Here is a 17,344-nt window from a genome sequence, read left to right as displayed (position 1 = left end):
TGTAGATACTGTATTACATTAAAGATAGACAAAGTTGGAAGCAGAGTCTTCTTTGCATTACCAAGAAACTGACAAGTTATTATGTACTCTGTAAGAAAATACAAAATTATCCAGCCATAAGCTTTGCCAGTTAGAGCAGAGGACCACACTGCTTATATACTTTGATTAGAACAAATTTCCAGATTTGATAGTTCTGTTATCTATACTGAATAGAAGAGCTCAAACTTCTAACTTCAAAATTTTTTGCCTAAGGGAAGGGTCTTAATCCCAAACTAGTAAACTGTGTGGAAAGAATTTTTAATTCCTCTCTTTCAAAGTTAGTCTTTATCTTCCCAAGGACATTTAAGTATTCAGGATTATTTAATTCTTTTAATTTTACCTGTATCTTACAGGAAATATTATTAAACAAATAAAAATAAGAGAAAAGTTTTTAATGTTTATTGTCGAAAACCTTTTATTATCTTTAACAAGGCCCAATCCCCTGCAAACTGTGCAATTAAAAAAAAAAATCTGCCCCTAACATTTACCTGGAGTTAAACCTAGCTTATAATCTTCCAAAATATATTCAATAATTTCTGAGAAACCTCTTTTCTCCAAAGGACAGTTTAAAGAAAACAATAATTGTTGTTTCTATGAGGTTCCAATTCCTACTGAATTTTCTCTTTAAATCTCTAATTCATAGTCAATATTCTTTGTTTTGCAGGTGCTGAAAAGTATATTTTAGATTATGGTAAGAAAGTATTAAATATAATACATATGTTTCAAAAATATTAATTAGACTCAAATTAATGTTTAATTTCTATTTTTAGAATGGATCAAAATGAATGAAGTTTCAAGTAAGTAACACTTTATTGTTTTGGGTGAGGCTATTGTTTCACAGAATTTTTGGTGTTGTATTTCAGTTTGCAAGTTTAAATGCAAGTTGCGATCTTCATCAGGAAAAGTAGTCAAGAAGATGAGAAGAGATTAGAAGATTGAATGCCAACCATTTTTTAATTTTTAGTTGTCTTTTTGGTGAAGAATGCTATTTCTTGACTCCTTTACCAAAGCTTTGAAGAACATGAGAACAGGCCATTTAGCCCAACAGGCTTGCAAATCCGTATTTATGTTGAAGAACTTATTGGAAACTAACAATATTTATCCTCTGTACTAATTCCCTCCATGATTTTAAACTCTTTGATCATGTTACTTCTTAATCTCCATTTGTTTAAACTGAGGCGGTTCAACCCCTTCAATCTTTCAAACCAATCTTTCTTCATACCTCGTACCTCTCAGTCCTGGAATCAGCCTAGTCTTGCCTTTCACTTCCACTTCCAACATTATTTCAATATTATAGGATTTCCTGTGCAAGCATTGTGAAAAAACTCATTTTCATTGTTAACTAAGGTGAACTCCTACCGCAGAAGATATCATTTAAGCCAGGGGTTGTCAACCTTTTTATACCTACCGCCCACTTTTGTATCTCTGTTAGTAGTAAAATTTTCTAACTGCCCACCGGTTCCACAGTAATGGTGATTTATAAAGTAGGGAAGTAATTTTACTTTATAAAATTTATAAAGCAGAGTTACAGCAAGTTAAAGCATATAATAATAATTACTTACCAAGTACTTTATGTCGGATTTTCGCTAAGTTTGGCAGAATAAATCTTTATAAAACAACTTACTATAGTTAAATTTGTCGATTAGTATGTAATTGCAGCGCCGTTTGGTTGCTCCGCTACCACTCGCCACTAGTGGACAGTAGGGACCAGGTTGACTACCACTGATTTAAGCTGTTCAATTACCCAAGTTATTGTCAAAGTCTATCATAACAGGGTAGTACTATGTTATGGTAGCATTATGACTCCTACCATTTTTTTGAACAGTTGTGATAACATATTTGCATTGACATTTTGTGCCTTTGTTTTTCTATGGGTGCCTCCATTATGTGTCTTTGTTCACTATGATAGTACTTGGTTGTTAAGCATGGCATGTATGTACCATAGTGACCTGTAGCATATGTCCAAACACTGCAATAATAAATGGAAAACAGAAGACAAAAGATTTATTAGGAAAAATACATTAGGCATTTGAAATTTGCAAATTTTGTTAACTTTGATATTGATATTTTGGCTTAATCTTTTCTTTGTGTACTGATTCTGGCACTTATTATCAGTTTTTTGTTTCCTTTAAAACTTTTATGTATCAATTTATGTTATAATTATCACCATCTCATTAGATTATTGCACTATTGTGATCTAATCATTATAATATAAGATGCCTTCCACTATATTAGCAGTGTAAATCTACAATTACAGAAACTTTTGAAATTAATTGTAGGATGGCACATTTTAAATAAATATTATAAATCTTTAAAGAAATAAATTGGGACTAATTGCTAGATGTGGAAACAGCAGAGGAGCAGGTACAGTCATGTGAAAAAGTAAGTACACCACATGAAATATGTTTTTCTTTTTTAATATATGTGAATATCTGAAGCTTTGATCTTCATTTACATGGTACCTTTAGATAAAGGTGAAGTAATTAAAAAAATGAAAATTTGACTTTTCAATAATTTAATGAAAAATTAACAGATATGCCATTTCTGTCTGTGGAAAAACAAGAAGTACCTTCTTGACTCTGATAGCTGCCATTACCCCCATCAAATAGGTGTTTCCTATAACTATCTAGCAGTCTCTGCATTCAACTGGGAGAAAGTGTTTCATATTTTTGTTCTTTTATCTGCCTGTTTTTTGACATAAAAATATCATTGCTTTATCAGAAATTATTTTCTTTCTTAATTTTGTTAATACCAGATCATATAATAATTAAATATTAAACAATTAAATATATCAATGATGTACAACATTACCAATTTCAAAAGATGTAAAAGCAATACAAGGAATCCAGTTATGCATTGGTGCATTGTTTCTTAAGTATGAAAGTTGTACTGCATGTTTGGGAAAATGGACTAAACAATTCATGTATTTATTTTCTAGGCTCCAATCAGGTCCTGCTAAGTGATACTGAACATCCAGAACTCCATGTTTCAGATGATTGCAAACAAGTGCGATTTAAAGAAACAAGTCATCAGTCAGAAAGATCAGAGATGCAGTGGCCATGTGTGTTTGGCAAAGAAAAATTAACAGGAAGCCACACCTGGGATGTAGAAGTCGGAGAGAAAAGCAGCTGGGCTCTGGGAGTGACTGAGAATATTGAGAATATAAAGGAAAAGAGGTATATCCCAGTAGCCCATGAACAGGGCAACTGGATTATCACTTTGTGGAAGGGTAAAAAGTTTCAGGCCAACTTTGCTGACCTCACTGACCTTCAGCATAAACCAAAGAGGATTCGAGTTCACTTGGATTGTGAAAATAAAAGGCTGCTTTTCATTGACATTGAAACCAGATTGTGGATCCATAAATATGAAATCAACCCATCTGAACAATTCTACCCTATCTTCAGTCCTGGGACTTCTGACAAAGGTCCCCTCATACTGTTTAATAGTAAGTGAAATTGAGTGTTGGCAGCCTGACTGACTGACAGTGTCTATACTGATGAAAGAGGTACTGTGACTGTAGAGCACTATAGTTTATTGAAAGAAATTAAATAAGCCAGCCAAAATAATTTTAATGTTCGACTTTGGATTGCGGGCGGCACAGAGGTGCAGTGGTAGCGCTGCTGCCTCGCAGTAAGGAGACACAGGTCTTCCCTGCGTGGAATTTGCATGTTCTCCCAGTATCTGCTTGGGTTTCCTCCCGGTGCTCCAGTTTCATCCCACAGTCTAAAGACAGGCAGGTTAGATGCACTGGTGATTCCAAATTGTCCCTGGTGTGTGCTTGGTGTGTGTGTGTGTGTGTGTGCCCTGCGGTGGGCTGGCACCCTGCCTGGGGTTTGTTCCTGCCTTGCCCTGTACTGGCTTGGAATGGCCCCAGCAGACCCCCGTGACCCTGTGTTAGGATATAGCATGTTGGATAATGATGACTGACTGACTGACTTTGGATTGCAGGACAAACTGGGTATTATTTTAGTGGGTACACAAGGTCTGTTAAGACAGCAGGTTTAACAGGGATGCAGACGTTCTGCTGTGTATCCCCTTTCCATTCTACATTAATGAATGAATGGCTGAGAAGCTCTTACTATACCAGTATCAGCCTGTACTTCATAGGCTAACAAAAGTGTAAATCAGAATTCAACTGACATCTCTATAAAATCTTTCATACATGAAGGTGCTCAAATGGCCACCTAAGTTTGAACAAAGAATCATAATTCAGTGAGCACCAACCTTGATAGAAAAAATAAAATGCCTGTAAGCAGACACTGGATTTGTAACTGGAAGGTACTTTAATCCAATCACAAGGGACCTCATGTATAAACGGTGTATTCACACAAATATGTTGTGTATGCCCATTTCCACACTCACTTTGAGATATATAAAAATTAAACTTGGCATAAAGCCACGCACACTTTCACGGCAACCTCACACCTTGCATACACATGTTTCTGCTTGGTTTTGCAAACTGGCGGCACCCAGCGTCAAAGCAGTGCTACTGCTTCTGTGTCATTTACTTTTCTTTATCATATTCACTTCGTGGGCATTATCAAATACACCAAAATTAATTTCATATCATTTACAAATTTAATTCACTTGATTGTGATCTTTCTGTAACAATATAATGGTGCACAGAATGGCCAAACTATTCTATCTACCATAGCTGCTTAAGCATTGTTAAGAGACATCACAAATGGAAGAATTAGAAGAGAGCACGTACTTATAGATGATGGTGATGGGCTTCTAAGATAATTTTAATTTCCAAGAGCTACCCTGTTTGAGCTATGTGCTGAATTGGCACCAGCTTAACAAAAGCAAACTTTGAGAAATTCTGCTGTGCCTGCTCCATTGCATGTTCTGTCCACTCTCGGGTTTTTAGCCACAGGAGTTTTTCAACGTGAATTTGCTGACTCACGGAGTCACTCACTGAATGAGCTGGCATTATGTCATATCTAGCTGGATAACTTATAAAAATGGCAGTTCTGCACAGTCGCTGGTGCTTTTTCCAACTAGTGCAGCAAAAGGCAAGCAGTTCTTTTAAGGGTAGAGAGTCACCTCAAAGTAAAGAGGAGAGAATTGATCCGTTGTGGTGCTCAATGCCAACACTACACTATAAAGGTGCCTTCAGAGAATGAATTTGCTTATGTAAATAGAAAGTATTTCCACTCTATTAATGCGCTGCTCTGTAGTGCACAGTAAGTGTGTTGCAATGAGCAATTGTGTAGCGTGCTGCATAGTACGACACATAATCGTGGCTTGCCCGTACCTGAAGAGATGCAGTATGATGAACTTGACCCTGACCTACCAAATGATCAGCCAAATTGGGCAGGGTTACAACTTTGTTTGAATGTAAGTAGCAGAATGAAAAAAACAAGTAATCAGATGCAGCATTTATTTTTTAACCAATCCATTTAATTTATGGTCAATATCACATAGTACAGCCCTTATATTCCTTAGTTCATTGGCCACATCTCTATTGCATTTTGTGACTCCAGAACAGTGTCCGTCAGCAAACAGCCAGATGGCCTCCCAGAGGTGTGTGTGCAGCCAGCACCCGAAGACGTGCTCGGTACAGCAGCAACATCACTGCCTGACCATCGCACCTGGGTCAGCTTTTGTAATATTGTCTGAAACAGAATAAATAGTCGGTGGACTGCGACTTTTCACGTTGACTGTGATATCTAACCACTTCTTTTTTTATTTTGGGCACTGTGTAACTTTCTGAAGTTGAACTTATGAGTGTCTCTGCCATGCTTTTGTTAATTATACCACTGCATACTCCAACAAATAGTACATTTTTCTTTGCCTCCACTTTGCATTCACTGAAATTCTTCTTTTTTCACATGCCTTTTCCACTGTCTTTTATCCCAACACTGAATGGATGGTAATATTTATATTGATCTGTATATTAAAATATGCAAAATTCTGGAAGGAGTTGGGATGGGGATGTAAGCACATGCACATGCATTAAATTTCACGTTCATTGGGATTTATAAAGAGAAAGTGTGTGGAACTTGGCATACACACAGATTTATACATCTAGAGTTTTTTGTGCATGCGCATGTTTCCACTTTTGTCCGTGTGTCATGTTTTAGTGTGAATTCCACGCACAGCATTATACATGAGCCCCCAGATTTTTTTTTTTAGTGATTTTTAATCCTGTATTCACTATATACGATTTCTTGTATTAAGAATTTGTCATTTTTCGAATAGCCCAACTTACTTTCCAGAGAGTTTTGGGGTCAGAGGGCAGGGTCATCAGTTTGGACAGCACTCCTTCTGTCACTGCAGGATTTGAACCGGCAACCTTTGATTTACCAGCAAAGATCCTTTAGCCAGAAAGACACCACTCTGCCCTTACATCTTCCTTTAAACCAAGCTGCATTCATCTCTTCTCTCTCTTGAAATCTCTTTGAAGCCTCTCTCTTTGGTGGTGGGAAGCCATCTACTCTTACTGAAACCAAAAAGTTTATGAGCCACTCCTGTTTGGGGAGCTGAAAGCTGATTGTCCTCTTCCTTTTCAGGACCTGAACATTGAACATCAAATTCAAAGACTTGGTATTGTAAAACTGTTTATCTGTGCCATGATAAATTAGAGCGCTAAATAGCCAGTAAACAGCCAGCAGCTCCTGTATTTATATGTTCATCTGTCATGTGTCATGCCTCCTCTGTCAATATATGTATGCAATAATCATAGTTCTGTCATCTTTGTGTTTATCAATAAGTTGTATAATTCTGTTTATTAAAATGAATGTGTTTCAGTTAACTTGATATAAATATCAGTTGGAGACCCTTTCTGTTGAGGAAGGTAAGGAAAATTAAATAGGAGCCTCACGAAATCATTTGATTTATTGCCGGCATTGCCAAAGGCAAAACATATTTAATTCACTAACTTAAATTCTCTTCTTTGTCCTACAGGGTCAGAAATTGATGTATCTATACTTATATTTTGGAAAGAATATTTAATATGCAGTCAAATGAAGGTTTTTAAAAATTTTAGAAAGAGCAGGAAATACATTCTAACCCAAATCAATACAGGATGTTTTTTACCAGCTTCCTAGGATTTGTTTGATTTTTGCTTAACCTGAAAATAGGAATATAATACCATACCATACTATTCTCTAAACCTGCTTAATCCTGACCAAGGTTGAAGGATTTGTGGGGGTACCAGACCCTGTCCCAACAAGTATAGGGTGTAAGGCAGAAACATACCCCTGGACAGGGTGCCATTCTATCGCTATAGGGCCAATTTAGCGTTGCCTGTCCAACTAACATGCATGTCATTGTGCTGTGGGAGGAAACTTGAACATGTTCGGAAACCCATATTAATATGATGAGAACATGTAAACTCCACACAAGGAGGTCCTGGGATGTGAACCCAACCCCAGTCTCCTTACTGTGAGGCAGCAGTGCTACCAGTGTGCCACCTTTGGGAAAATAATGCCACAATAATCTGTATGTCTTGCATAGATGTTAGAGTATTAAAATGCATTGTTTTGCTCTACTGCTTGAAAGTTGTACACTTACCTGGGCAAAGGTGGGTTTGTAGGTCAGTGCAAAGCTGTCAGGTTGTCTTTGTATAGTCTGCAGATGTGACAACAGAGGAACGTTTTGAGGTTGAAAAGAAGAAAGCAGGTTTTGCAAATGCTGTGAGAGCAGAGCCCATTCATTACTTGAATTAGGCAATGTGGATTTTGTCAATGTTACTGTGTTTTCTCCTGAGTTATGAGTTTGCCTCACAATATGATCTAACAAATTAAGCCGGGTTTTCTTTCAGTCAGTTAGTTAACAAGTGTTTTGCAGTCGGGAAATATGGGTGGGTTAATGAAAATCAGGAATTCATGTGTATTGCTGTTTTTGGGAACAATGCAAACTCTTTGTGAATGTTATTTGTGCACAGTGTGAGGAAACAAGTAGGTGTCCGTCTCCAGGGGAATGGAGCCATACATGCTGAAGTAGCATCTGCAAGGAAGCATTTTGGATTGGAAAAAGAGAAGAAGCTGGCAATTACCCTGAGGGGTAAGCTCTAAGCTTTATCCAGTGCCTCCCAAGACCCACATTGAGATTTACTGTAAAATCTAGCATATAAGGCACACTCGAGTATAACATGCATGCTGATTTAGCCCAAAAATTTCAAATAAAAAAATAAATTCAAATATAATGTGCACCCTTAACTTTTCAAGCTTTTAGGGTGGATGTCAGCTTTTGTTAACAGGAGGGGTGAAGGCCATAATCAGCTGTAAATGTTGAAAAATCTCACTGTTACAATAAAGGTAGGCTCTTTTTGCTTTGGGGAATGTTAGACTCCTTGACTTGTAACGTGGCATCGACATCAGGTGAGAGAACAAAGCAAAAGCACAAAAGAGAATAGTCAGTGGATGACATTTTGTTTTAATTTTATTATTTTGAATTGGACTCTGACATGTTGGATTTTGGTGCAAGAAATCTGTAGATCAATAACGAAAGTGAGGTACCGGTGTCAGCTGATTGGTAGCTGATGCATCTATGGCAGCATTCGACTGGGAGGACCACCACTTATAGTGACAAGTGATGCAAACCAAATTGTGTCACACTGCCACCTATGGCGAACACACAGTAAGAGTGGCCACAGAATCAGCAACAGACATTTTATGTTGATTTATGTGTGAAACCATTGCTTTGGGGTGGCACGGTGGTGCAGTAGTAGTGCTGCTGCCTCGCAGTAAGGAGACCTGGGTTCACTTCCCAAGTCATCCCTGTGTGGCGTTTGCATGTTCTCCCCGTGTTTGCGTGGGTTTCCTCCGGGTGCTCCAGTTTCCTCCCACAGTCCAAAGCCATGCAGGTTAGGTGCATTGACAATCCTAAATTGTCCCTAGTCTTTGCTTTGTGTGTGTGTGTGTGGGGGTGTGTGCCCTGTGGCGGGCTGGTGCCCTGCCCGGGGTTTGTTCCTGCTTTGCACCCTGTGTTGGCTGGGATTGGATCCAGCAGATCCCCGTGACCCTGTGTTAGGATATGGCGGGTTGGACAATGACTGACTGACTGACTGACCATTGCTTTATGAACTTTTCAGAAAACAGTCCAGTGGCTGCTCACCACCCCTGCTGCAGCCATAGGTGGGTAACACACAATGACAGCACACTGCATACAGCAATTGGCATTTTCTGTTGATTTATGTGAGAAATTATTGCTTTAAAATTATGTCTAGTGTATAATAAGCACCCCCATTTTTATTGAACTAAAATGAGTTACAAATTACACTATATGCAAGATTTTACAGTAGCTTATGAAGAGAGATGTGTTTCCCAAGGTCACCTGTTGGAGTTAAGCAGGATTCCTATCACAAACACTAAAATAAAATGGCCCTTCCATGGGCCATTAACTGTTGCCAGTGTCTGTCTCTCAGCACGTCTTTCCCAGTTATCTGGGAAAATAACAACATGCAGACAATAAATTTGACGTGCAGATACAGACATTTACAGCACAGGATGATAAGTAGACACAGTAAAATTAGAAGACATTCCATTTATATTCCCCCCCCCCCCCCCCCCCTCCGCCCCTCCCTATCCGCCAAGACACTCAAAGTGCTTCATATATAGAGAGGAGGGAATCAGTTCAACTACCACCAATGTGCAGCATCAACATGGATGATTACATAGGAAGAAGCAGGTTGTGAATAAATGACATACTGTACAGCAATAAACTCAATTCAGTTTCTCTTCCGCTTTGCTTTTAGCTTTATAACAGTTCAAGATTACATTCATCCATCCATCCATTTTCCAACCCGCTGAATCCGACCACAGGGTCACGGGGGTCTGCTGGAGCCAATCCCAGCCAACACAGGGCACAAGGCAGGAACCAATCCCGGGCAGGGTGCCAACCACCGCAGGACACACACAAACACACACTAGGGCCAAAGTAGAATCGCCAATCCACCTAACCTGCATGTCTTTGGACAGTGGGAGGAAACCGGAGCGCCCGGAGGAAACCCATGCAGACACGGGGAGAACATGCAAACTCCACGCAGGGTGGACCCGTGAAGCGAACCCAGGTCTCCTAACTGCGAGGCAGCAGCGCTACCACTGCGCCACCGTGCCGCCCCTTCAAGATTACAGTTTTTCCCAATTGCTTAAACACACTTTACTGACAGTGCTGTCATTCCCCCAAAAATGTAAACACAATATCATAATGTCTCACTCAGCTGTTCAAATCCCAGACTTCCAGTCCAAAAGCAAACAGTCAACTCAAAATCATTCACTCTGTCACTTAAAGCAAACATTTCACTCAAATGACACACACAAGCAAGCAAAAATGATCACACTGAGTGGTCACAAGACACAACAAGGGTCAATGCAGAACACTAAAAACTTGATACAACCAGGAACCTTATTTCAACATAAATTTTCCATTGATAGCACTCAACATACAATAATGAAAGTGTACAGGTACACCATGTGCTAGACCATGTTTCAAATTTAAATTTTTCTGAAATACACTGCTCCAAATGCAACAGTAAGTAAACTCATGCACAAGAAAAAAGTTCTATACATCCGTGGCGTAACGGTGAGATGAGCTCTGAGGGGAGCGACACTGACCTGTGGCTCCCTATTCGTCTCCGGACAATGCTCGAGAGACGAGGGCCCGGAAGACGTCCCTGGTAAGGTAGTCCCGGCGAAGAAACAGGAACCACTCCCTGTGACAGGTAAGGGGTGTGGGGATATGTGTCAGCTTCCCGTCGATAGTGAGATGCAGACGCTCCACCCCGCTCCCAAAGACGTCCTGGAGGCGCCTGTAAAGAAAGCACAGGGCCTCCGCGATTCACAGTCAGCGCAAGACGAGGTGAGTTCAAGCCTGTCGTCGGCCGATAGAACTGACTTCTTCTGGGCTGCACGCGAGGTGGAGGCGGTCCTCCTACCTCTGCAGTCTCTGGCCCAGATCTTTCAGGTCCTGCAGGAGATGAAGGGAGGTCTGGACAAGAAGCTTGGCGCGCCATTAGAAACCATTACTGGATGGGTCAGCGGACGCGGTGCGTCATCCTCCAGCCTGCAGGAAAGCGCAGTACAAGTAAGTGATACCTGTGCTGTAAAAGAAAAGGGGGGGTGGAGCACAGAGGCTGCCGTCCTGATTAATACGGCTTGCCAGGCCTGCCCGCCCCCTACACAAGACGTTGCCACAGTGACCGATAGCGCGGCAGGAGAGTGTACTGAGACGCAGCTGAAAGATGTCAGCTGCCAAACCACCTTACCCCAGCTGCCGGTGACAGTCTCGCGGGCGTCTAGAGGGGTGCAGACGCTGAGGGGTCCTTCTTCGTCCCAGAGAGGGACTCAGACCACCACTACACCTCAAGGAAAAAGAAGGAGCCAGAAGAAAAAGCCGGGAACTCCGGAAAAAGCGCAACAAGGACCCTTTGAAAAGAAAAAATGGACGGGTTATGCTGCAGAGGGGCGAAGACACCATAAGCCCTCAACTGATCAAAAGGAGGGGCGGGAGTTTCCTACCTGCTTCCGCTCCCGCAAAGGTCAAAGAGGGGAGAATCGGTTATGTTATAACTGCGGCCACATCTGGAGGTGTTGTCCAGAGAGGATGTCCGAATGGCAAGGACTTAGGGGCAACACCCCCAGATCTGTTTATTATATTTCCACAGGGCAGAGCTGTGGAGAAGTGGACACTGATTCCCTATCCAGGAGAGGGCTGACCCTTGCGGGACAGGTCGATGAGCCTCACGAGTCTCATCTGGGAGAGGGGCACGGTAGTGGACGGACGGGTCCTATACCTGGCCGGGACGCCCTTCTACTTACGTTCTGGGTGAGCCATCAGAGACCCTTCAATACCTTTCCCCGGGACGTGTGGAGCCCTCAACTGAGCAGGTGAAGGGGCAGGAGTTTCCTGCCTGCTTTCACTCCCGCAAGGGTTGAGCTGAAGGGAGTCGAGGGTGCTACAACTGCAGACGCTGTGGCCACGTCTGGCGGTGTTGTCCTATGAGGATATCCAAGTGGCAGGGACGTCGGGGCAACACCCCCAGACCATTTGCTTTTATTTCCACAGGGCAGAGCTGTAGTGCTGAGGACACCGACTCCCCATTATGGAGAAGACCGGCCCTTGCAGGGCATGCCGATAAGAGCCATGGGTCTCATCTGGGTGAGGGGCAATGTGGAGGACGGCCAGGGTCCATTCTACTTGTATTCCGGGGGAGCAGCCATGGACTCCTCAATACCTCCCCCGGGACGCTTGGTGGCAGCCTCCCTGGTTAATGATGATGCCTCAGTTTCCCACAGGGTTTCATGGGAGATGGAGTTCTTCCCAACCCTGTGGGGACATGGGTTTGGCCGCCAGGGGGCGAGGCAGAGATAGTTAAACCCAGCTGGTCTAATCATTGGGCCCACACGGGAGTGCAATTGGGAACAGGTGAGCAAGCACCAGGTGCACTCCCGGGACGGCCATAAAAGAAGCCAGCAACCACCACTCAGAGCCAGAATCGGGAGGAAGAGGACGAGGTGCCTGAGAAGAGTGGTGGTGCCAACGGAAGGATTGCTGTCATTATAAAGAGGTACTTTGGGACTGTGTTATACATGTGGGGTTCACTGAGAAGACGTGCCCCACAGGTGAAGAAAAAGATTTGTGTTAAGTGCTTGTGGGACTGTGTTGGGCCTGTGGGACATGAGGAAGACGTGCCCCACGGCTGAAGAGAAAATAAAAAGATTTGTGTACAATTTATACGTGCCTCAGTGTGAATCTGTCCCTGGTCGGACGCTTATATAGCACCTTATTCACAACATGTTGTAAAACTAAAATAAAAAGGTACAGTAAATAAAAAAAGTTCATAAACAAAAAAAAAAAGAAAATGTACATGAGGCTGATCGTCTGCCAAGTCCTGTACATCACAAACATTATCACAAAGCCTCATCCATGTCACAAAAGGCAGTGAGGGAAATATGCTCAGCTGTGTCTTATCCAGGCTTGGATGGACTCTAAAGTGATATCTCCACAAACTTCCTCCATGGCTCACAGAAGATTTCCAGTGTCATAAGGATTCTGGTCAAACCTTCCACTGCCATGCTGAGATGAATTCTTCTGTGGGGTTGAAGAATAGGGAATATGCTGGCAAGAACAAATTGGAAAGTGAAAGATGATCAGTAAACCAGTTATGTATGGCTGCAGCTCAGTGAAAACTGACATTGTCCCAAATCACAATGTCCTTCTAGCCTTATTTTATTGTTGTCACTCAACATTCTCAAAAAGGTGATCTAGGAAATTCAGATGTGGTGTCTTGTAAGGGCCCCAAATGGCATGGTGGTAGAGAACCTCATATTCACTTACTGCTGCACACATCATTAACCTGCTGTCCAGGGATGTCCATAATGGCACATTGGATAATGATGTGCTTCCCCTTCTCTTTTTAGTAAGGTTAAATCCTGCCTCATCGACAAAGATTTATTCTAGTGGTGTGTCACTGGAATCAAGCTCATAAATTTTCTACAGTAAAAGGACAGATATAAGCACGCTGTACAGTATATAGTTTGTACTTTGTTGGTTCACTAAATCAGTATTGTACTTTTTACTCATGACCTGATACTACATACATTATGAGGTTGCAATCATCATCTTACCCATACATATTGCAGCCATTTTATCCTGATTCAGTCTGAATTCCTTTCAAAAGGGACTTTGTATACCCACTTCACATTCAGGTTGTTACGACACAGTATGCTGTTAATATTAGAAATGCTGATTTGATTTATACTCTGGAACAGGGGTAGGCAACGTCGGTCCTGGAGTGCCACAGTATGTGCAGGCTTTTGTTCCAACCCAGTTCCTTAACGAGAACTCAATTATTGCTGATGAAGCACATATTGCTTAAGTGACATTTTAATGCTTCATTTTAGTGGTCTCGCTTGTTAAGGTTCTCCAACCTTAATTGCTTATTTCAATCTTAAACTGCTGCATTCAGTGTTTTAATTGCTCCTTATTAGCAATAAGATGTAAAAGACAAAGCAGCCAGCAGTTCTCCAGCTAGCTTTTTTCCAATTACATCTGTGTGTGTTCATCATGCACGGTTTGATTTAATAAAACACTTAATAGAAAAATGTGACAGACTGAAAATGATCTGTTTTAGGCTTCAAATCATTTGGATGATATCCTTGATAAGGAAAAAAATCTACGATATAAAAGCCTTACATTGCACAGACTAACAAGCCATAAAATTAAATAAGGTCTGAGATTGGCAATGATTGGTTTCTAATTAAGCAATTGGGTTGGAATGAAAACCTGTAGCCACTGCGGCTCACCAGGACCGACATTGCCTACCCCTGTTTTACATCTTATTGCTAATAAGGAGCAATTAAAACACTGAATGCAGCAGTTTAAGATTGAAATAAGCAATTAAGGTTGGAGAACCTTAACAAGCGAGACCACTAAAATGAAGCATTAAAATGTCACTTAAGCAATATGTGCTTCATCAGCAATAATTGAGTTCTCGTTAAGGAACTGGGTTGGAACAAAAACCTGCACATACTGTGGCACTCCAGGACCGACGTTGCCTACCCCTGCTCTGGAATGTTTGCTGATCTTCTATGACTCTGCTCTGAATTTCCCTTAGGTGAATAATGTTGCTGGCCAGGACCAAGACTGTAGTCCACCAGGACTGGAGTTGGGGACCCCTGTTCTAGAATGTAGTATACTTTTCTGTAACTTTAAAATTCTTACTATAAACCCCTCTATTGTATGTAATTCCAGTTTTTATACATTTTTTTCCACTGTAACTACAGATGTCAGACCTGCAGTTCCCAAGATGCACATACTGAGGTCTGTCTGTAAGACAGTCCACGATCCATGCCACCAGGTATGAATCTACTCCCATCTCTGCCAGCTTGTCCCTAAGGAGCAGAGGTTGGATGGTGTTGAAGGCGCTAGAGAAGTCCAGAAACATAATTCTTACAGTACCACTGCTTCTGTCCAAGTGGGAGAGGGATCGGTGTAGCATATAGATGATGGCATCCTCCGCTCCCACCTTCTCCTGGCATGTGAACTGCAGAGGGTCGAGAGCGTGGCGGACCTGTGGCCTGTGGTTCCATGATCTTCATCACATGTGACGTCAGGGCGACAGGCCTGAAGTCATTCAGCTCACCAGGACGTGATACCTTTGGGACTGGGGTGATGCAAGATGTTTTCCAAAGCCTCGGGACTCTCCCTTGTTCCAGGCTCAGGTTGAAGATGCGCTGTAGAGGACTCCTCAGCTCCAACACACAGGTCTTCAGCAGTTGTGGCGATACTCCATCTGGACCCGCTGCTTTGCTGGCACAAAGTCTCCTCAGCTCTCTGCTTACCTGGGCTGCTGTAATTGTGGGTGGGGATGTCTCTCCTATGCTGGTATCAGCAGAAGGATGGGTGGAGGGTGCAGTACTCTGAGGTGAGAGTGGGTTAGGGTGGTCAAACCTGTTAAAGAAGTTGTTCATCAGGTTCGCTCTCTCCACGTCTCTCTCGATGGTGGCACCCCGCTTCGAGCTGCAGCCAGTGATGATCTTCATTCCATCCCACACTTCCTTTATGCTGTTATTCTGCAACTTCTGCTCCAGCTTTCTTCTGTACTGCTCCTTCGCTGCACTGAGCTGGACTCTGAGTTCCTTCTGCACGCGCTTGAGTTCATGCTGATCACCGCCTTTAAAAGCCCTTTTCTTCTGGTTCAAAAGGCCCTTGATGTCACTTGTAAACCATGGCTTGTCATTAGCATAGCAGCGTACAGTTCTTACTGGAACTACAATGTCCATACAGAAGTTGATGTAGTCAGCAGTGCAGTCAACAACCTCCTCAATGTTTTCACTATGTGACCCCTGCAGGATATCCCAGTCTGTAGTTCCAAAGCAGTCTCTCAGAGCCTGCTCATCCTCAGGGGACCACTTCCTGAATGAGTGTGTGGTTGTAGGTAGCTCTCCCACTCTTGGTTTGTAGTGAGGCTGAAGCAGAACCAGGTTATGATCTGCTTTCCCAAGCACAGGCAGAGGGGTGGCTCTGTATGCGTCTTTAACGTTTGCATACAGTAGGTCAATAGTCCTATTTCCCCAGGTGTTACAATCCACATACTGGGAGAAGGCAGGTAATGTTTCTATTTTTATTGTGAAAAGGCAGAAGTAAACAAAGTTCCTGGTGACAGGAGTCTTCAAAAAATTCCCAGAATAAAACTGCCCTGAGCCTCCTCGCACTGGGTAGTTCCAGGTGGTCTTTACTAAACAGGCATATCCAGTAGATCCAAGTACAACAACCAATGATTCCTTCCCATATGAAGTAATAGTGTGTCTATTCAAAATTATCCTGGATTGTTAATTTTCTGTTTTGTTTGCAGTCTCCAGCCTAGGCGGCAAAACTGCTTGCTCCTCTCAGTTCTGAGCAGCTGCTGAACACAACTCACCAGCAGTTGCCCCTCTCTGTCTTGTCAGAACTTCTGGTCAACCCCACGAATCAGCAGTATTTCCAGTCCATTTTGTCTACTCTGCTGGGCTTCCCATGTATGGCTGCGGTGCCTTGCATGATTTTAGTCTGCCTGTTACTCCTTCAAGGGCAATGGGATTTAGTTTGTGTAGACTACATACTCTTTCAGCGAGCTGTATGAAGAGCTGTTTACTGCCCCTGCATTCTCTTAGCCCAAGTTCTGTCTCTCCATATTTTTATGGCCTTCCAGTTATGAAAACTTGCTTTGATTGGTGACTATGATTTTATCCAGCACTTAGAAATGTAACCTCCATTGCTGTAAAATAATAACAATAAAACAGCATACCCGTTTTATTTCCTTTTATGATAGAACTATGTTAGTCCTCATTGTCCTGCAGTTGTAACCTATTTTCATTAATTTATTGTGAATACCTGCTAGATACAGTGCTGCAGAACTAAGAACCGTTAAAGCACACATGAATTAAAAAATGTTCATAGGTATGAATAATACTTGAATAGATGTGTCCTTCCAAGGAGGCAAAATCATTATGAACACACATGCTGTAGTAAATTTAATTTTTTAATAGCAAGTTACATGCAGGTCATTCATTTTACTCACCATTTAATGTCCAGCTTTATTATGTTACCTTTACAGTATCTAAAAGGATTCTGCATCCACACACAGTACAAACCCAGGAATCAAATTAAGGAAAGAGTTTAACGTGAAATAGAAATTAGTCTTTAACCAAAAGCCAATATGGCCCTCCACAACTGAGACTGAATGCAGATGATCTGCAGTGTGCAGAAGCTAGTAAATAAAATGCTAATTAATCTTGGAATTCAATAAATGAGACAAAGCAGCTTTTGATTAAGAGAGCTGTTACTGTGAAGGCATACTGGTAGCAACTGAGCTCTC

The 17,344-nt window shown here is 41.9% G+C and overlaps 1 protein-coding gene across 21 annotated transcripts in view; it reads left to right on the top strand.

The window, feature by feature from the left end:
• LOC114669639 (E3 ubiquitin-protein ligase TRIM39-like) overlaps positions 1–8,301 on the top strand; it is a 117,008-nt gene extending 108,707 nt beyond the window's left edge. For 11 of the 21 annotated variants that reach the window (XM_051922388.1, XM_051922383.1, XM_051922384.1 and 8 more), the window contains 3 exons: positions 704–730; positions 810–836; positions 2,978–8,299. In XM_051922388.1, the coding sequence (XP_051778348.1) occupies positions 704–730; positions 810–836; positions 2,978–3,492 (569 nt within the window). In that variant the 3' untranslated portion in view covers positions 3,493–8,299. Of the gene's footprint in view, positions 1–703; positions 731–809; positions 837–2,977 lie in introns of all 21 variants that reach the window. The other 10 variants (XM_051922396.1, XM_051922393.1, XM_051922392.1 and 7 more) reach the window with 2 other exon arrangements.
• Positions 8,302–17,344: the final 9,043 nt, after the last annotated feature.

Source organism: Erpetoichthys calabaricus, chromosome 2, assembly GCF_900747795.2.
Source record: "Erpetoichthys calabaricus chromosome 2, fErpCal1.3, whole genome shotgun sequence".
NCBI lineage: Eukaryota > Metazoa > Chordata > Cladistia > Polypteriformes > Polypteridae > Erpetoichthys > Erpetoichthys calabaricus.
This window is presented reverse-complemented; position numbering and strand designations above follow the sequence as displayed.